The 20,821-nt window shown below is 44.5% G+C and overlaps 1 protein-coding gene across 7 annotated transcripts in view; it reads left to right on the top strand.

Moving 5' to 3' along the window:
* Nucleotides 1–20,821, top strand: part of CREBBP (CREB binding lysine acetyltransferase) — a 97,941-nt gene that overhangs the window by 27,850 nt on the left and 49,270 nt on the right. For all 7 annotated transcript variants that reach the window (XM_054643950.2, XM_054643948.2, XM_054643949.2 and 4 more), the window contains 2 exons: nt 10,993–11,169; nt 20,568–20,817. In XM_054643950.2, the coding sequence (XP_054499925.2) occupies nt 10,993–11,169; nt 20,568–20,817 (427 nt within the window). The remainder of the gene's footprint in view (nt 1–10,992; nt 11,170–20,567; nt 20,818–20,821) is intronic.

The following is a 20,821-nucleotide window of genomic DNA, read 5'->3' as shown; positions in this document are numbered from 1 at the left end:
ATGGCAGAGGTCTCTGCCTTCCTTCATGGAGATGTCAGTCTGCAAGTCTGTCGTGGTTTATTCCTGAATTTAGTGCTCCCACTGAGATTCTCCAGCCCATGCTGCCACTCACTCGGTCCCCCTTTCCCTGCAGCGGGATGGAGGGGAGAATTGGAGGCAGAAAAGGCAGAGATCACAGGCTGAGATAACAACAATTAACTGGAAGCAGCAATTAGATAAGAAACAAGAACAGCAAGGGCTATTAATAATGAAAGTATATTGTAAAAAATTGTGCAACAGTATATGAGAGAGGCAGGTGATTCCCATGCAGAATGCTCAGAACAGCATTACCCCCCTCCCTCCTGCTGGCTCACTGGGTTATCAGGAGGAGCCCCAGAAGAGACTCCTGGGTTTTGGCAATGGCATGAGGTGCTACAGAGTAACCTCAGTATCCTGGCCCTGCCCTGTCCTGGCTACTGCAAAAAATTAACCCTGTCCTGGCTGGAACCAGGACATTACCCCTTATTCCATACCATGTACTCATGTTCAATTCCTACACCTTCCAACTATCTGTATTTATATTTATATATAAACACATCTCCCGCAAGCACAGATATCATTTCTGTAGTCAGTGGCTGTCCCTCCAAGATGTCTGTTGAGTTCATTTAGTCCATGGCTGTGGATTCTATCAGTCCTAGATGTCTTCCAGGGCAGGAGGACTGGTGTGCTGTTGGCCAGTTGCAAACTGCATCAGGAGCTCACTTGGCATGATGTGAGAAAGGCACTTTTCCTTTGAACATCCAAGCCAGCACTGGTAGTCAGGGTTCCAGGAGAAGCTGTGCTTCAGGATCAGTCACTTTGGAAGAAGCTTAAACCTGTTCATAGGCTGCCAGGATCTTTTTCAGTTTGGGTGTCCCAGGCCTTGGATCTTTGTATCCCTGACTCCAGAACCCATGGGGTCATCCTCAAGTCTCCCCAGGTACTTTTTATCAGACTTGCCAGGAAGAACCATTCTCCCTGACTGCAGAGCAAGGTTTTTACATCCTGTCCTGTCCTGACTGGCCCAGGGGCTACTGCTTGAACAAGCTCTTGTTTGATCTGTTCAAAGCTTGTTGTTGTTCACTTTCAAGTGTTGCTCCACTTGAAATAATTTTTCTTCCGCATCATAAGATGGAGAGAGCTGACAATCTGACTGTACTCTGGGATGTGCATCCTCCAAAAACCTACAGTGAGGCCCTTTAACCATACCTTGCTTTATGGCAAAACCAGCCTTCAGGAGGGTTTGGATTATCTTCTCCCCTTTATCAAAACCCCCCTGTGCCCTGTTCTCCCATGCTATGATGTCACCAATGTGCTGTAAATGTTCTGGAGCCTCACCCTTTCCAGTGCAGTCTGGATCAGTCCATGACAAGTAGTGGAGCTGTGTTTCTCCCCCTGGGGCATGTCCAGCTCCCAGTACTGCTGTGACTTCCTTCAGGCCACCCCAGTCCTCTGTCAGTCTGCACTTTGCACTGGACTGACACACTGGTTGTGTAGGGCTACTGAAGGGTGAGCAGGTCTGGCTGAGCTCTCCAATCCACAGCCCCTCCATGGATGGAGTCCTGCAGGGCTGGCTGGTGCCATGTGGCCACCAGGGCACTGTTGGGGTAGTGATCAGTGCTTGTTGTTCTTCATCCCTCCTCAGTTTCACAGCACAAGGGTCCTCTGAGAGACCAGACAAGGAATTCAGCTGTCGAATTCTCTCTGTCTCCATAGCAGCTCTTCTTGAAGCCCAATGATTCCCTTTTGGGACCTTGAAATACCCTCTCCTGAGGTGACCCATGCCAGGCATACCTGGTGCTTCTGAGCCAGTCACAATGGAGTGTTTTGCCATTTATTCCCCTTCAAGCTCACTTCAGCTTTCAGTACAATCGGATGTTGGGATCCCCCTGCCACCTCCTCAAACACAGAGATTGATTCTGCCCTTATGGACCTCAGTGGCATCAGGGGACATTGTGTGCCAGTGTCAACTAAAGCCTTATATTCTTGTGTGCCTGATGTGCTGTGCCATGGATCCACACAGTACAAGAGATCCTACAGTCCCTTTTCTCCACTGGCTGGGGAGCAGGGCCACTCTAGTTCTGATCATGGTACTTGTTTGTTACAAATATGAGCCAGAGGCCTCTTTAAGAGGATGTGAAATAACATTAGCCCTTCATTCTGTCTGAGGACGTGCCCACAGGAAACTGGAGGGGCATTTATCCTTGAAGAACTTCCTGTGGTGGTTGTTCTTCCTCTCAACTCTCATGCTCATGCTGCCAGGGCAGAGGTGGGATTTTCATCCCACTTCTCCATGTCCTCTCTGTGACCATGCAGGAAGAAGCAGAGGTTACCTTGTGGTGTGTCCCCTCTCAAGCTGGGGGCAGCTGCTCCCAGTAGCAGAGATTCTGGTCCCTGCTGGTGTCCATGTGGGACTTTAACTTTCTAGTTTGCTCCATCTGATGTGTCCACAGTCTTGGTCAGTCCTTCCACAGGTTGGTAGGGAGGGAAGAAGATGATCTTCATATTGCCAGAGTTAAGGAGTCCCATGAAGCCCTGTTCTCATTTCACTGACATCATTGCCAGTGCTGGCCTATGGCCATGGTGCCCTCCATGCAAACTTCCACCACATGCATTGTGTACTTAACATCCGAGGGAAATTAAAAACTCTAAAAAACTTTTGTAACAGGCCTGAAGGAGGAAATGGGGGTAGAAAGCTGGGGAAAACCAATCTCTCCTGTTCCCCCACAGACTGTGCAGGGTTATGAATGGATTCCCAAAGGCAGTGCCGAGGTGAGGGCAGGAGAGCAGCACTGAACACCCATCCCAAATGGCCCTGATTGCTCTCGATGTTATCGTGCCTTAAACTGATACAGGACAGCAGCAAAGGCACCCTGCTGCCTCTCCTGCTCTGAAAAGAGCACCGTGATGGGCACTAAAGGGAGCAGGTTAGGTACCACACCCATTCGAGCAGACAAAGCAGCCCTGTGACCAGCGGCTCCATACCTCATACAGCAAATGCTCAGATAAATTTGTTTCCAGCTCGATTCTGCAGATCTGTTGTTATCTCAACCCTCGAGCCTCGCTGGGTGCCAGATAAGGCTGTTGTGCTTTAAGAATGGGATTCCCCAATTTGTGCTCCAGCTGAGACTGTCCCTGACCACCTCCCCCTGCGGTGGGCTGGAGAGGAGAGAGGCACAAAAGGCAAAGATCACGGGTTCAGATTAGAGCAAGAACCAGCAGTGAGATAAGAAAACAAAGAGAGGTGAATGATTCACATGCAAAATGCTCAGAAAACCCCTTCTCCCTGGAAGAAACTTCCTTTCCCCTGCCCTCAGCTGTGATGGGAAGTGGTACAAAATAACCTCTGTGTCCTGGAGGTGCCCCCTTCCAGCTACTGCAAAAAATAAATCTGTCCTGGCCAGAACCAGGACTGTGTCATAATCTACCTGTCCATCTCTGCTCGGTAATCTTGAGAACTTAATTATCTCTGAGGCCATTAAGAAAAATGGGTCAAATTGACCAGTGATTTCTAAAGTGATTAGAGAAAAATTGATCTCAGGAAGGGGGAGGATATGCAGTTTCCCTAGGATGCCTGACTAACAGTATAACTGGTTTGTGATCCTGCAATCAATGTCAGTCTGAAGAGGCAACTTAATTGCTGCAGGATTGAGTGAGTGGATGGAATTCTGTGCTGGAGTCCATCCTGTGTGTGATCTCATGTCTTTACAGGAGCCATCACCTGGAGCTGCCCTCAGCCATGCTCAGTGACAGTTCTGGGGTACACAGGAGGGTGCAATAGTTTGATTCATTTATTGCCTTCTGTCCTATACCTCTGCCTTCCTGGACTCTGGTACCTGGGTTTGGGTAATGGATTCTAGTCAGAGTCTCGGATTATTTTTGCTTCCAGAGATAATTTTTTCTTTTCATCTTTTGGTGTTGTCTCTGGATAAGCAGAACAGAATTTGTAATTATCTTTTCCATTTTATAAGGACTAGACCATATGGAAATAACAGTGGTACAAAGACAGGGTATCTCTGATTAGAGGCCTTATGATTTTTGTGGACTAACTCCTGTTGATGAGTAGAAGTGCACACTATTTAAATAAAACATTAATGCCATCTTAATGATTTCAGTGGTAGTCACTTCCATTGTTTTCTAATTTTGGCTCTGAAGCTACAGAGCTTCAGCTCCTACCTGTTGATCTGTCTTTGCTAAATAGAAAATATTTGTGTTATCACCTTTTTATTCTCAAAATCAGTACTTAAGAATTACATCAGCCCTTGCCTTAATAACATAAGCAAATTAATAAGCTTAAATAGTAAGCTAAATTAATTAGGCTATTAGATTGCAATTATCCTGTCTTTGGCCATGCCCATTAGTTCTTTGAACACTACTTGAGGCCTCTTTGGATTCTGTCATTTTTACCTGTCATTCCTGAACTACTACAGCGTGTTGGTCCTTGTTGCAGCAGCATTCCCATCACTCCAGACACGTAATGATGGCACTTTCCCCTTATCCAATTGTCTTTTCATCCCTCCTGCTGGCATATTGAGAGCTCACATTTGTTCTTCTTCAAGCATTTTGCAGATTCATGACTTTTAAAGTCTGGCCAAGCTTGTCTCGTTTGCTTCCTTTCTTTCCAGGCTGTTTTCTAGTCAAAAAATCCAGCAGATACTGAATTGAATATTAATGATAACTATTTTTATTTTATAGGATTGGATCATAATCAGATTACTTCAGCCAGGCTTATTTTCCACTGAGCCCATGCTGCTTTGAGTTCTTTGATTCTCATATCAACCTTTTAGTATTTTTTCTGTTGTCAGCTCAGTCCAAATCTCATGGTATTGTTTTGGTTTTAAATACTTGGCCAGAATAACCTTCTTCCATTTTTGTACAGAGTCAGTGCTTCAAAACTTAATGACAATCAACACTTAACTTGGAGATAAGTTTGTTGCTTTGAGTGTTTGGTTTGGGTAGTTTTTGGGGTTTTTAGACTAATCTGTCTGGACCAGCTAATTTAAAAAAAAGATAATTATGGCATTAACCTTAGGTAGGAAGTGGTGGTATAAGATACAAACCCAGGAGCATTATCAGAGGTGGGTGCTGCTCCTTGGCACATGCCTGCAAATGCAGGTCCTTTCTCTCTCACAGGAAAATTGAGGCTGAACTCAGTCTGTCCTGCCAGACCTTTTATTAAATTTGGAAACCCTGGAGTGAAAAGTGGGCTGGGGCAACAGAGGAGAGCAGAATTTCCCAAAGGAAAAGGGATTGCAAGGAGCATTGCTGCATGCAGTTGTGAGGTTTCTGACAGGTTCTGGAGAGGAAGCTAAAAAAGGGAGTTGGAAATGATGTGCTTGTAACAGGGAGTGGGGTTTGTGTTGCTTACATGTCCTGGGAGGAATGTGGTGGAGGAGTACCCTGACTGCAGGAGGGAGAGCTGTGCTGCTGGAGGTGAGGGGACAGTTGAGCAAAACTTAAAGGAGGAGGGAAGGGTGGAGTTTCTTTACAGCCTGAGCACTTGGTGTACAAGAGGGAGCATAATTCATCCCCTGATGCTGGGAGGAAGGAAGTGGTGTGCCAGTGTTGCTAAAGAAGGGAGGGAAAAAGGAAGCTTTAAAAGCAGAAGGAGCAGCACAGTGTGGAGATCCAGTCTGCTCTGAAAGGTGTCTGCAGGAGTAGATTGGTGAACTTCTCACCTGTCACATCACCTCTGAGCTGCACCCTCAGGTGAGGTTTGTGGGTTTGGTCACAGGCTTCCTCTAGGAAATCTATGAAACTCCAGGAACTAGAGGAAATGGAATTGCTGTTCTGCTTTGAAGAGAATAAGAAGTAAAACAGGAGAAGCACCTCCCACAGCTGCTGCTCAGAGCACTGCAGTGTGATGGCTCCTGTAGTCCAAGGCAGCTGAACAAAGGTTTTAAGTGCTGGGGGGGTTTTCAGCTTGGAAGTTTGTACATTCCTTGGCTTATGAGAGTCGAGTGAAATAGCCTATTTCCTATCCACACTCAGTAATAGATTCCAGTATCTTAGAGAGTTGCCATAGTGATAAAAAAGGGAACAGAATCTACTTGTCTTCCTGGGATAGCAGAATTATTAAATTAAATGCCTCTTTTCCATTAAAGGAGAGTGTCATTATCATATTTCTGAGAACTGTTTTAGAGCAGAAATAATGTGTTTAAGGTGGTGTCCTGCATTAATCTTGTTCCTTCTTGAGGCACCCCTAGTCTTAACTTGCACTTGGGATACACCCCTTTATCTCCCCCACTGCAGCTGGTGGAACAGAGCAACACCTTTCTTGGGAAAGTCTGCTCTACCCCATCAGAATTCATGCAGCTGTGACCACAAAGAGCTGGGCAAAAGAAGCAAGATTTTCCCAAAATTGCAGCACAGAAATAGAAGTAAAAGACATGAATTATAGAGGATGAGGTGGGATGGAAGGAGTGCATGGGATGGAGTGCAGGGAAGAGGGCTGAAAACGGTGGCAGAAAGGAGATGAAATGATGGAGGGAAGCAAAGGCAGCATGTAGGGAACATCCATGAGCTTAGAGCAAAATGGGAGTGAACAACATAACCCAAATTGTCAGGGAGAAGCTCTCAGCTCTTGGGTCAGGGAGATGCACTGGAGGGAAGGTGGAGTAGCCCTGTGATGCCCATCCATACCTGCTCCATGCAGGTGGAAAAAGAAACAGCTCACACTGCATTGCTCTTTGCTTCCCTTCCTTTTACAAAAGTAAATTTAACAAACTTTAAGCCCAATACAAACCTTTGTGATGGCTCAGAGTTCTCCATGAAAATGTCTGTTCTTACCAGGTTGTAAACTCCAGTGTTCTTGCTGGCTTTTCTTCTTTGGTGACTTTCAATTACCTGGTAATCTTCCCCTGAACTATCTATTTTGGGATCAGAGTTCTGTTTCAGAAATATAAAAATAAAGGTCTTCTGAGTAGCTGCCTTCCCTTACCTGCCTGGAAAAATCCTGGAAGCAGAGGCAGGAGTTGGAGTGTTTGAGCCTTCTGAGTCCTTTGCTTGGAGCTGCCAGTTTCCATTTGCAGAATAAACAAGCAGGATAAACCCTTTACAATGTGTAGGCTCAACCTTCTGCATATATTTACCAGTTGTTTTTTGAGAGTTCAGTCAGCCATGGTTTAATCCACAGAAGTCACTGGGCTCACATTCAGATAATTAACCAGGAGCTGCAGTTTGTGCCTGTGTCATTCAGTGTGTGATGCTCAGGGATCTGCCTGATTCTCCCTCTCCTTCCCCCTCCTGTTTGCTGCCTTCCCACCAGGGAGGGGCTGGCAGTGCTTTGCTTTGCTGGAGTCCCTACCTGGCTGTGTTTGGAAGCAATTCCAGCTGCTCCTCAGGGTACCAGTACCAGCTCTGGGTCTCAGTGCTGTTTGTCAGCAGGTTGTTCTGCCACTGGAGCTCCTCGCTGCTCCCAGACTTGGTTGGAAGCTGTTAAAAATGGATAAGAGTTTGTTCAAGCAGGTCTCACATTGTGTTGTGCATTCTTAGCCTCTGGAAATCACAGTCCTGTTAATTTGAATTCTTCCCAAGAAAAGCTGAGTTTAAACCCCCCTGAAACCACGAACATCTATCAGTTTTAATAAACTCATCTTGTGGATGATTCCTCCTTATTTTTGTCTCCATATTTACTTCAGGGATTGCCACCCAAGAAAGGTTTTTCCACTTATTCAGACCTTTTTTTTTTTTTAAAGATGAACTTCAAACAAAAAATGAGTCTTTAGTGCTTTGTTTCATTGTCAGTAATTTACAAAAGTGAAGTGTAGGTTAAAAGGCAAGTCTGATGTTTTACAATGTTATCAAATGTTGCTACTTTGTGAAAGTTACAGACTGGTGTAATGCTTTACCTTTGGGTTCTTTTCCCTTAGGAAAGCACAGCTTTGGACACTGAAATACAATGTGGCAGAGAGCAGGTTAACTAAAATACAGAGTTTCAAATGGAAGCTACTCTGCTTCCAGCTGGATTTCAAAGAACAGCAAAGCATTTCTTAAAATTTCAATCAAGTATTTATTACTTAATGACCACCTAGAGTAGGAAAAATTATCCTCATCCTATTAAGCACTCAGCTTGGAAGATTTAAAAGGTTGCTTTGTTGTTGTGATCTGTCTAATAACAAGATCTATTGAAAGGAAATGTTAAAATAAAATGAAACAACCATGTGGTGGTACTTGGTAGGATTGCAGAGCCTCGGTGCTTTGGGGATCTTCTAGTGATTTAGAGTTTTTACAAACTTGAAACTCTTTTTCAAGACCAAAATGTTTCTATTTTTTTCCTAAAAACCTATTTTTAAACCCTCTTCCTTTATTTAAAAAGCATTAATATTTCCTGATAATGAGATGAAAACACCTCTCCTTTTCTTTTTGGAGCAAGAACTTAAATTTGAGGTAAATTTGCTCAGCGTTCTCACTGCCCAGAGAAAAATCTCCCTTCTGCTCTTTGAAAATGCAGCTGTATAAGATTCTGCCAGAAGCTTTTAACACCAGTCCTCCAAGCTCAGCACATCCATTGGGCATTCATTGCCTGCCCTGAGCCTTCTCCATCTCCTCCCTGGTGTCTGAGGCTGCTCCATCCATGAGCTGCCAGGCCAGGGAGGGCTCTGCTTGCCATGGAGCCATGGGCACAGGTTTGAGCAGCGTTTCTGTCTCCCACTTTGGGCTCCCCACAGCTCTCCCAGTGCTGGGGTGACTGTAAAGGACAGCAGGAAGTGTAGTAGTGGCTTTTCCATTCAAAAAACTCCTCCAAACTTTCAAGCAAGAAGGGCAAAGTCCTTCAACAACAAAGTTTGTAGTTAGGAATTAGACATGAGGGGACTGACTAACAGCCCCAGAGTTCATGTTCCTATTTCTGGCTTCTGAAAGGTTTCAGGAGTTCTCCTAAGCTTTCTCAGAATCTCACTTTTAGTTTCAGAAATTTTCTTCACTGTTAATCTGATAGACCCCTACAGCATTAATGAACAGCTGTCATTATCAGATGACACTTTCTCATACCTTGTCTGAAATAGTCAGTTGAGTGGGTAATTTTATTAAATGCTTTGCTATTAATTCTTCAGAGAAAGCTGCCAAAATCTGTGGTGTAATAAATAATCATTAAAATAATTTCTCTGAACATGCAGGCTGCAAAACAAACACGGAAATGCAGAAAATTAAATTCTTGATATTTGTGCAATGTGATAGCAGCTAACACCACATCTCTTTAAAGGCAGTCTTGGGACTAAACTTTAGATGCTAATTTTTGGTCTTACTTGCTATTTGAATTATTCAGCTTTAACTCTGGGACACAGCACATATTTGATAACCTCATATATTGCAAAGTAACAGCTTTTGGGATTTTTTTAATGTGTAAAGATAGAACGTCTTGTACAGTGAAGAAAGGCCCAAATCTGGCAACAGTCACTGGGCAGGATGCAGGGAAAGGGAGCATTTCCTAACATAAAACTGCTCGGAGAGTGGCAGGGCCAGCTGTCTGAAACCAGAAGGGACAAAGTACAGGGACAAAGAGGACAAGGCCCAGTCAAATTGTGTTTATTGGACTCTGCCCTGGTGTAATTTGCTGCTTGTAACTGCTGCTTCCTCAACAGCTCGTTCAGCCCCATTCCTGTAAGCATAAAAAGCAACCCCTGAATAATCCCTCATTATGAGGCTGTTGCAGTGATAAGCTGCTGTGAGCAGTCCTCCTCCCAGCTTTGGGCATAGTCCCTGCTGGCAGGGGAAGGGAAGAGACCAGGACCCCAGAACACCATTCTGTTCATCTTTGTGTTGGGGAAGGAAAGGCTGGAGAGGTAAAGGGAAGAGGAAAATAGAATTTACTATTTCAAATAAAGACTTTTCTCAGTGGTTGGGTTCATATTTAGGAGCAGGTCATAAAGTCAGTTAGAAATCCTGCCAGTGTGAAGCAGGAGGGTGAAGAAATGTGATCTATTGAGTGGGTCCTGTGGGAGAGACTGAGGGGGCTCAGCCTGGAGAGGAGAAGGCTCAGGTGGGACCTTCTGGCTCTCCACAACTGCCTGACAGGAGGGGACAGCTCATGGGAGTCAGGCTCTGCTCCCACAGAGCAAGGGACAGGATGAGAGGGAAAGGCCTCAAGCTCTGCCACGGGAGTTTCAGGTTGGACATCAACAGGAATTTCTTCCCAGAAAGGGTGGTCAGGCATTGTAAGGGGCTGCCCAGGGAAGTGGTGAATCCCCATCCATGGAGGAGTCCAAGGAAAGCCTGGATGTAGCACCCAGGGCTCTGGGCTGGGTGACAAGGTGTGGTGGGCTCAGGTTGGACCCAATGGTCTTGGAGGTCTTCTCCAACCTCAGTGGTTCTGTGGTTCCAGCGGAGGAGATTTCACCACGGGGGAGACTCCTGGGGGCCAAGTGGCTCTTTGGGTGTACAGTGTTCTCTCATGTCATTTAGGGGGAGTTGTGTCTCTGTTTTCTAGACTTGGGAAGTTCTTGGGGTGTCATTTATCAAGGCTGTCAGTCTTAGACATCTTTGTGCTCAGACAGTTCTCCTCGAGTACCAAAACACAAGTTGATAACCATTTGCTCGATGCCTCTCTATATTCCCCTCCCTTCCCATCTGTCTGTGTGCAAAGTCATGCTTTGTGCTCAGAATGCACAAAGTATCACAGGATTTGAAGTTTGTTTGCTCTTCCAAAGTTCCTGTAGTGTTGGAAAAAGTAATTTCTATTCATGTGGATTGAGAAGGATGAGCTTGTGTTTTCCTTTCATTTTGTAAATTGAATTGCAAGATTTCAGCCCCACACAGCAGTATATATTTGTAAAACATCCTTTTAGGATATAGTTTAACTTGGTAAAAGTTGTGAAATTGTGAATCTAATACTGAGAATTTAATTTTGAGAAATTTACCCTGGAATTTGGCCTCTGCGAATGCAAAGACGGATATTTGACATATGTTTAAATTTTTTTTAATCTCCCTTTGGAATCACAAAAATTCTAATCACTTCATTCATTCATTCTTTTCCAGCTGGGAATGACAGGTAACACTACTCCCTTTGGGCAACCTTTCAGTCAAACTGGAGGGCAGCAGATGGGAGCTGCAGGAGTGAATCCTCAGTTGCCGAGCAAGCCGGGCATGGCCAACAGTCTGTCTCCCTTCCCTGCCGACATCAAGAGTACTCCCGTCACCAGTGTGCCAAACATGGTGAGTTGGACCTGCTGCTTCCTGCAATCTTTTCCTCTTCCTAGTGCTTTCAAAGTTTTTGGGTGATCCAACACTCTCAGATTACTTCTTCATGGTCGTTTAAACATCAGAGTGGTGCCGTGGTTTATTTCCACTCTGTAGTGTGTATATGAAACTTCTGTCCATTTTTATGCAATGGTTATATTCTCTCAAGGATCATAAGTATAAAAACTGCATTGAATCCTTTCATTTTGGCTGGTATATTTCATTTTAAACCAGATAAAAATGTCTTCTTCAGGTTCTGTGTGTCAATTAGAATGTGTTGGGTCAATTAAAATGTGCTGGGTACATCACCACCTTCCTGATGAAACTAAATAGGACCTCATATCCTTAGAAACTGATGTGGTAAACACCCCAGATGCTTCTCACTTTATACTGTGCATGACTTGCATGTCACAAACTTGCCAGAAGAGTTTTTATTAGGACACCTTACAAGTTTATAGTATGATGTTTACCAGAGTTCTCTTTATAAAGTTAAATTAAATATTCCCGTTTGTCTCAGGATGTTGCGTATTAATCAAACTGCTTGTGTTGTTTCTATGGAAACTCCTGCTTGTTGCATTTTATATTCTTATACATGATAGCAGTTACTATAGAAACTTGTAAGACCTGCAAATTGCTTATTTTTTCATTTAAATCCAAAAAAGCTATTTTTTGGCACAACCAGTGCTTGCTCTTCCATCACTGTGGCTGCTACCTGCCTGTCACTAATAAGCTCTGTATGAGAGGCAAGAGGATGCAATAAACTTCCTCTTTTCTCAATTTTAGAGAATCACTTCCTAATTTTCCTCTCGTTACGCTGTGAAATCTTTCTCTAATATCATCATTTACTGTTTATGATTATGGAAAGGAGCTTGTGACTGGATTAACACCATGTTCAGAACACCACTTGCACTCATGAAGAATATTTGTAAGAGACAATTTGCTGCATGACTACTCTTATTGTGTTAGGTGTTTGGATCAGGTGTAAAGCAAGTGAGTTATTATCCTGATGCCAAAGAAAACCTGCAGGTCTCCCCAAAATGCTGTATTCATCTCAGGGACTGGGTGATCTTAAGGCCTAATTTTGTGCTCATTTAAAAGTCAGGTTTGGGAAAGTCTAAGTCTTAATATACTCCCTTACCAGTATAGGATGTAGTGGTCAATATTCAGGTGGAATAAAAAAGGCATTTGCCATCAAGGCTTGTCAGGTGATGGGAGAGAAATAAAATGAAAAACTGTTTTCTTTCTTCCATCTTGTCCAAGAGAAAGAGGAAAGCAAAGGAAACTTTCCCAGTAGTATCAATTGCAGTTTCAAAATGTCAAAAATACCAACTGAGAGAACAATCAGAACCATTTGTCTTTATTTCTCAGGTGTCAAAAGCTTTGCATGTCCAATATATCTTCTTTTCTCTCACACCACCACAGAGAGCAATGGGCATTTCAGCCAACAGACATTGGCACTGTGGAGCCCAAAGGGTTCAGCTCATGTGGGGGTTAGAGGCATGGCGGTCCTGACAGGGGTGTAACTTCAAAAACTGAATTTCCATCTAAACATTTTTATTGCAAAGCCATGAACTTAAAAAGAAATGTCACACTTGTTAGAATTTAACCTTTATTTGGCAACAGTGGGTAAGGCAGTGTAATTATTTGGTAATAGCACATCCATGGCCATATGTTATTCCTTCCACAGGGACTTTGCTTTATTCAGTGAACAATATGAACAGAGCCCCTGGAAAGAGCACACAGTCAACATTTAGTTCTATTTTTGCAGCTCAGTGTGCAGCTGTGGGCATTGCTGGCTGAATGTTGTAATATATCTCACTTGGTCATTTCCAAATGCTCTTTCCTGTGGCAGTCAGCACTGGAGCAGGTTTATTCTTTGGATTAGTTCATTTTCACAGCCACCTCTCTGAGATAAAGATGTGTTGCCCCAGTTTTAAGCACAGAGGCACAAGGAGAGCAAGACTGGCAGAATCTGCTGACTCAGAACTTGAGGTTTGTAGGCTCTAGCTTGCTAAACCTTATTTGATAAGTTAAGGCATTACCTTAGGGTGAAATAACATCCACAGCAGTTCCATGAGTTACAGAAACACACATTTAAGTGACATCTGTCACTCACATTGGGCAGCCAAAATGTGACCCCAGTGGCTCTTGTGAAAAGCAGCTGGTGACAGAGGCAGGTCCCCAGAGCAGAGCTGCAATCCACAATTCCTGCTGGGTGTTCTTGCTGCAATCCCATTGCCATTTCTGTGTCCTGGGATGCTTTGGTCCCTGGAGATGATGGTTTATTTCATGTGCTTGGCCTGGAGACACGGCCTGTCCTGCTCCCTGAGGGAGGCAGCAGTGCTGTGGAAAAGGCAACTGTGTTATGTTAACATCCATCAAAAATGAACCTGTGCAGGGTCAGTTCAGGCTCCATCCACTACAGCAAGTGAAAGACAACTGCATATTTAAAAAAACCCCAAAAACTCCATACAGGGTCCTTTGTGGGATGAGTGCAACCACATATCTTGCTAAACCAGTCCTCTGTGCTATCCTTATCTAAAGGGCCCCCCAAGTACTATTCCATGTGAGAGACAAAGCCACGTGAATGAGAACACTTGGTGGTGTGAGGCAGGAAACCAGATTGCAGCATGGCACTGAGCACTGTGGTTACCACAGGGGGTGTTTAAAGAAGAGAAGAGGAAGCAGAAAAGTGCAGTCATTGTCTGAGGACTCCTAAGTCCTGAAAAACAAAATATTTTTAAATACTCCTTTCGGTCTTTAGCCATACACCTTATATGTGCGCTGCAAAAGTAAAAGATGATTAAATTTCTTAACCCACGTTATTCTAATCATTACTGTGTGACACCCCTGTCCCCAACAGTAACCAGGACTTTTCCCACTGCCAGGCATAACCCTGGCAGCCAGGACAAATGTGCTGCAGCTGGATTTTTGATCCAAATTCAGGCTATCACTCTGCTGAGAGCAGCACTGTCCATCCCCCCCAGTAAAGTGGGTCTCTGAAGGGTTAACTCACTGCAGCCATGCTCCAGGCATGACCTTACACTACACCCTGAGAAGCACGTTTGGATTAATCTCTTTAATTAGAAAAGAAGAACAAACCTTATGCTATTAAAATGATTAAGAGGTCAGCATTAAGGTATTAATTTTCAGTGCCAGCAGGATGGATTGATTTTGTTTGTTTGTTTTGTTTTTTAATGGTGATGGGCAGAATGGGCAGCTTGAAAACTGGAGTGAATGCTTGTTTCCAAAAGAAAAGCCTTGCTCCTGATGTTGGAAGTTTTGGTGGCACATTGCTGAGGCTCAGGGCTGCTGCAATGGCTGTGCTGCAGGGCTGGCAGGGCTGTGCTGCTGAGATCATGCACCAGCCCCGGGCTGGGGATGGCAGCCACGCTCTGCTCTCATGGTGTGCAGCCAGTCTGGGAGCCAGCAGCCAGTTCAGGATTGTGCAGCTCTGGGAGGAGCTGCAGGGGGGAGCCCTGTGAGCCTTTTCCACCAAGGCTGCTGAGGCTTTGCTCTCCCTGCAGTGCTGCCCATTCCAAGGGTGGTGGTGAATGGTTCCTTCGTGGGCATACCAGTAAATCTGGTATTTCTGCATGGCTTAGGAGCACAATGGGGGAAGTTTGGCTTCCAGACACCAGCATGGTTTCACAGTTATCCCTATGACCAGCAGATGGAGTTGAGAGAATATTGCTTTTTGGGAGTGAAGGAAATAATTTTTCTTCAATTCTTGACTTAGAATTGGAGCAGCAGATCTTCTTCTGTGCTTTTTTCCCCCTCATCTCTTGCTAAACTGCATCAGGAGCTCTCTGTTGTGTTCTTCTTTGTTTCTTTTTATGTCCTATGGATTTCTGTAATAACAGATTTTGATCAGAAGACAGAAGAAGTGACTGGGGGGTGAGGATGTCTCAGGTGTGCCTTGCTGCAGACCTCTGAGGGAGAGGAAGAAAGCTTTTAAACTGCGAGGCCAGGTTTAATTAGAGCAAGTAGAACTGTAGCTACTTAAAATAGACAACTGGTATTTTATTCTAGAGACCAGAAAGAAAAGGCTTTATGAAGAATCACTTAACTCTAGTGCCCTTCCAGGGAGGAAGGCCTGTGTTCTGACCCTTTCTGTGATTTTTCCTCTCTTGCAGCACAGCCACTCTCCTCTATCCCTGTGGAAAGGTCTGTGGCTCTTGCACTGGCAGCATGCTGAGTGTCTGCTTGCTGCTCTCTTCAGCATCCTCCCAGTCTCTGCTGGGTTTGCTGTCTCTGTGCTCACCTTCCCTGTGCCTGCCCTGACCTCCGCTCTGAAATTCAGATTCTTGTTCAAGGCAAGCTCACTCCTTCCCTTCCTCAAGAAAATCCCACCTGATTTACAGCAGTGGACAGCTGGGAAAATGCTCTACTTAGGTCTAAAGGAGAAGATCTTAATAACCTGGAAACAAATCCAGCAGATAGTGTTCAGTGCCAGGGAAAGGAAGTTGTTTTGTTGGGAGCAGAGCATCTCTGTCTTGCCTTAGTGCAGGAGTTCATCCTGGGCATGTGGATTGCTTTGAATGGTGGAATATTTTAGCTTTTGCATCATCTGTAAATACAGTGCCAGGCTGGCAAAAGCTGACAAAGAGGAATTAATCTTTTCCCAATGCTCTGGCCCGTGTTCCATTCCCCTCCCCCATATGCAAATCTAACAGTGGAGAGTATCCCTTGCTGTGTCCTACCTGTCCCAGCAGCTGAGGTGCTCCATAGCCAGCACTCCAGCAGCATGGCTTTCCTTCCCTTACAAACTTCTCAATTGTGCTTTATCCTTTTTTCTATTCAGCATTTGCTATCTGGCATTTTTAATGTTCCTCATTCCTCAGGCTGTTTGTCCCCCATTAAAATAATGAGGTTTAGGTAGGGTATATAACCTCTCAATATTTTGCTCAGGCAGTTTCCTATATATGAGAGCTGAAATCTGTCTACACCTTCCTGTATTTTGTCCCTTTTTTCTACTTTGAAACACTTCTTCAGGCTATGTTTCTTGGCATTTGCTGGTCCTGCAAAATCAGAAAGATGAGATAAAACTCCACAAGTGTATCCTTAAGAAAGATGCTTATCCAGCCTTGATGTCTAGCAGACTCAATGACATAGAACTGAGACCTTTGCTGGTGTTAAAACAAAATTGCATTAGCAATTAAAAGTGAAGTTCACTGACCAACTATTCAGGTTCTTTCTGTGGCCTGACCATAGGAGCCTTCCCACCTTTGAGGTTCTCATGGGCTTGCAGGTTCATTTGCCAGTGCCACCCTCAGAGGTGGAAGTTAAAAGTTGAAAATATTCCTGTTTACCCTTGACATGAACACTCTGCCTTTATCCATGTCAGTGCCAAAGCTTTGGGATAAATCCTGAGCTCTAAACACTTTCTTCATATTAAGACCACAGCCTCAAGCTGCTCCAGGAGAGCTTCATGTTGGACATCAGGAAGGATTTCTTCCCAGGGAGGTTTGTCAGCACTGGCATTGGCTGCCCAGGGAGGTGCTGGAGTCCCCATCCCTGGAGGTGTCCAAGGAAGGCCTGGAGGTTGCACTCAGTGCTGGTGATAAATGGGGGATTGGGCACAGGTTGGTCTTGATGATCTCAGAGGGCTCTTCCAGCCTGAAATGGTTCTGGGATTCTGGGATTCTGTAGGCTTTGTGTTCAGGAGCTGGATATCTTCCTATTCCTACCTCTCCTCATTTCCTAGAGCACTGCCAGTGCTCGGGTTGGTGTCACAGGCTGACAAGGCCATGTCACTTCAGGAAGCCTCTTTTCCTCTCCTTGGGGCCTTCTGCCCACCATGCAGACTCAGATTCTGATTCCTCCTGCTCCTTGGGTGAGGAAATGCAGCACTGCAGGGTTTTGGGGCACACATGGAAATATTTGTGCATGCAGTGCTCGTTTCAGCCCATTTGTCCAACCTCTGGGGCCAAAGCTGACCCTGGGGTTCCTGGTGTCACAAGGATCCGTCCTGTTTGGACAGGACCAGGCTGCTCATTCCATGCTGGTGTAAAACCACCATCCATGTGAACTGCAAGAACTATAAACAGGTTCTGTGTCACTTCCCCAGCAAAGCTCTGCTCATCAGGTGGCTGCACTGGGGAACACCTTTGGCCTTGATGCTCCCCAGTAGCTGCTGCTTGAGCACTCCTTCAGTTTTGGGACAGAATGATGCTCCCTGGGCCCTACAGAGCTGGTTCAGCACTTGCTAGAGCATTCCTGCAAATCCTGTGGGCAGGAAAGACTTTTTTGAATCTTACTGGAAAAGTATTGGGATACTCATTATTGGAGTTGGTCACACTATGAAGACTTAATTCAGATAGAAATATTGATAATTGAAAGTTCTATTTTTATATATATTACATATATATATGATATAATATAAATATATTTTTATATATTACCAATTGAAACATTTACAGTTCATGTGTGTATCCACTTTGTGCCTGCTATTCCTTCTCTGGAAGGGACCTTCAGGATCACACTTTAAGCCTTTGGTTGGAAGGGAGCTGAAGAAGTTTGGGGGTGTTTCACCTTAATGTACCTGTGTGAGGGAGTTGTGGCAGTGGATTCTTCATAACCTCACTAAGACCTGCTGTTGATTACAAACCTCTCTTATAGAACTAAAAGGCATTTTTTAAACACAGGAATTGTCCTCATACAGTGAAAGTCACATTCTTCTATCAGGGAGAAGGAGAAAAACATGGAAATAAACAGAAATTACAGAAGAAAAGTATTTTAAAACCATAATGCTCTGTAGAGTGGAGCTGAGGCAGAGTTCTGTATTGCATTGTTTACCTGCTGTAAGATTGCCCCTGCTGCTGAGATTGCTGCCTGCTTTTCTAAGAAAAGGTACATAGTGTTCCATCTCAGCAGTGTCGAGTGCTTTTGAATATAAATGCATAAAAACATGGAGAATTACTGGTCACTTCAGTGAAGTAAAACCACCAGGGAACATTGAGTCCATCTCAGTCCACAAGAATGAGATACTTGTGCATCTGTGCAGGAAGGTTTTGCCCTTTAGGATAGGGACAGGGCAGAACCATCTTCCTCTCTGAATGAGTTTCCATAATTGAAAGGGTATTAATAGCTGCCTTACCCTACAGAAGTATGTATAACTCAGTTTCCAGAAAACTGATTCTTGATGTTCCCATCTCTGTCAGAGGCTTTAGCCCATTTCCACCCCTGATCCATTTGCTCTGTTAATGGTGGAGCAAGTGGCAAGAGAAACAAAAATATCTTTTTTGCCTTATCTGACTATTGAATTATTTCTTTAAATTGTGGGTCCAGAAGTGCCTGAACTTCCTTCTTCAGCAAGAACATTGTCAGTCAGTCAGGTGAAGCAACCTGAAGATGTTTTCTATTCTGAGGGGGTTTTGCCCTACCAGCAACACACTGATCTGGACTGAGACTGCTTTGTTCTTCAAACCACTGATACTCTGCAGTTGTGCTTTTTTTGTTACTCAGTCTTCAAGTATCCCTCCTGGGTCAGGACATCTGTGCTGATACAGCTGCAGTTGTGTCTGTTAACTGGAAGGGTAGTAACAAAAGGAGGACTTGGCTTGGGAAACAATTCTTTGACTGGGATGAAAGCATCGCTTCCAACAAGATTTTCTTTGGCATGATCCCTGTATTTTTCTGCAGATTAGCTGAACTAATTGTTTCCTATTTGTGACCCAAGAATTGTTTCAGCAAAACCTCTCTGCTCTATGGATTTGCTCACAGGAGAAATGGAAGACTGAATTTCAGCTGCAAGCAGTGGGAGCAGATGTTCATGGGTTTCCTTCATTCACCCCCTTATTCCTTTTATTGTTCTTTCTCTTGAGAGTTCAAGACAGATTCAGCAATTCCTCTTTGTCTAAGACTTATTACAATCACTACCAAGTGGTGGAGTCTCCACTTCTTCCATCAAATACCAGGCATGGTGGTTTCTACTTGATCTTGTGTGCTTCATTCCCCAGAAGAAAAGCAAGCTCCAAAACCTGATGTGCAGGGACAAAGCTTGCTGCTGGACTAGGAAAAACTTGGGCAGGCAACTTTTTGTTAATCTAAGAAAATTAGGATTTTGTAGGCTGTGGAATTTCCTGGGGAATCCTTCTCAAAGGTCAGAAGTAGAATGGGCTAGAATTGGTGCATGCTGACACTTAAACCTGATTTTCTTTAAATGTGGTACACAGGCTGTAGTCAGCTGTAGGTTAGTAGTTCTGCAGGCAGTACTGAGCTATTTCCTCTATTTCCTCCCCAGCATAATCCTAATGTTCCTATATTCTATTTTAAAGTGGATTTCAGGGCTGGTTTTCCTTAGGTAGCTTGGAATTTGGTGAGTTTTCCTGTAGTAACCTGTTTTCACAGTGCATAATCAAATTGATTCTTGAGACAATTGCTTGTTTGTCCATGAGATTAATTCAGGCTACAAATCACAGGGATTGCAGCACTTTTGCAGCCCCATATCTGTTCCTGCTAGGGGATTCATTGCAGCCTGTGGATATGTTTAATTTTGAAAGTAAAGTTTCTACATTAGTCCAGGAAGGTGGAAAAGCTGCCTGATCTGTGCTGAATAATTGACATGTTAAAGAGGCTGTTTCTCTTCTGCACTGTTACAAGCTGTGCCTTAAACTGAAGAGCTCTGTGGGTTTGCAGCTGTCAGGCAGAGCTCAAGCCTTGGTGCAGAAGTGTGTCCATAAAGAATGGGTGCTGGAAGTAAAACATTGGATTTTAGAGCTGATAGAACCCAGTGTCACCCTGTGGTAGCTCTAGTTCTCCTCAGCAGCCATAATGCAACCCAGATTTAGGTGGCCCCTCCTAGAAGAAAACTATATACAGCTTGCCCTGGGAATTTTCTCTGTGGAAGGGATATCACTTGAAGCCAAAAAGGATTAATTTAGGCTTGAAAAATCAGCTCTGCCTTTTGCTGTAATACATGGAGACAGTCATAGAATTTTGACTGTCTTCTCCCATTGGACTTCTTTTTGTTAGGGACAAGGAACTAAGATTGATGTGTATAAAATGTATGATATGAAAATCTGACCTGTAGTATGAAAACAGAGTATTGAATTTATAGATTTATAGAATGGTGTGGGGTGGAAGGGACCTTAAAGAGTTCCACCTCTGAGCTCATAAGAGCTCATTGCTGTTGGAATGATGGTCTCTCTAATAAACAGTGTTTTGAATGGCTCGTTATTTCAACTCTAGTTTAAGTGTTTTAACAGAGTGTTTAACTCTCAATACACTGATGTTGTTTGAGCATTAGAAATGTTTGAGAGTGGTGCAATAACCCTTGTAGCTCAGCGAACACTTCTGGGATAAGAAACAAGACGAAGACAGAACCGCGGCACGCCGCCGGCACGAGGCTGAACTCTCCTTTTTTCTCTCAGTCCCAGATGCAAACCCAAGTGCAGCAGGTGGGAATGGTCCCCACGCAGGCCATGGCCACCGGGCCCACGGCAGACCCCGAGAAGCGCAAGCTGATCCAGCAGCAGCTGGTCTTGCTGCTCCACGCCCACAAGTGTCAGCGGCGCGAGCAGGCCAACGGCGAGGTGCGCGCCTGCGCCCTGCCCCACTGCCGCACCATGAAGAACGTCCTCAACCACATGACACACTGCCAGGCTGGCAAGGCCTGCCAAGGTGA

This window comes from Agelaius phoeniceus, chromosome 16 (assembly GCF_051311805.1).
Source record: "Agelaius phoeniceus isolate bAgePho1 chromosome 16, bAgePho1.hap1, whole genome shotgun sequence".
In the NCBI taxonomy this organism is placed as follows: Eukaryota; Metazoa; Chordata; class Aves; order Passeriformes; family Icteridae; genus Agelaius; species Agelaius phoeniceus.
The sequence above is the reverse complement of the archived record's forward strand: the minus strand, read 5'-3'. Positions and strand labels throughout refer to the sequence as shown.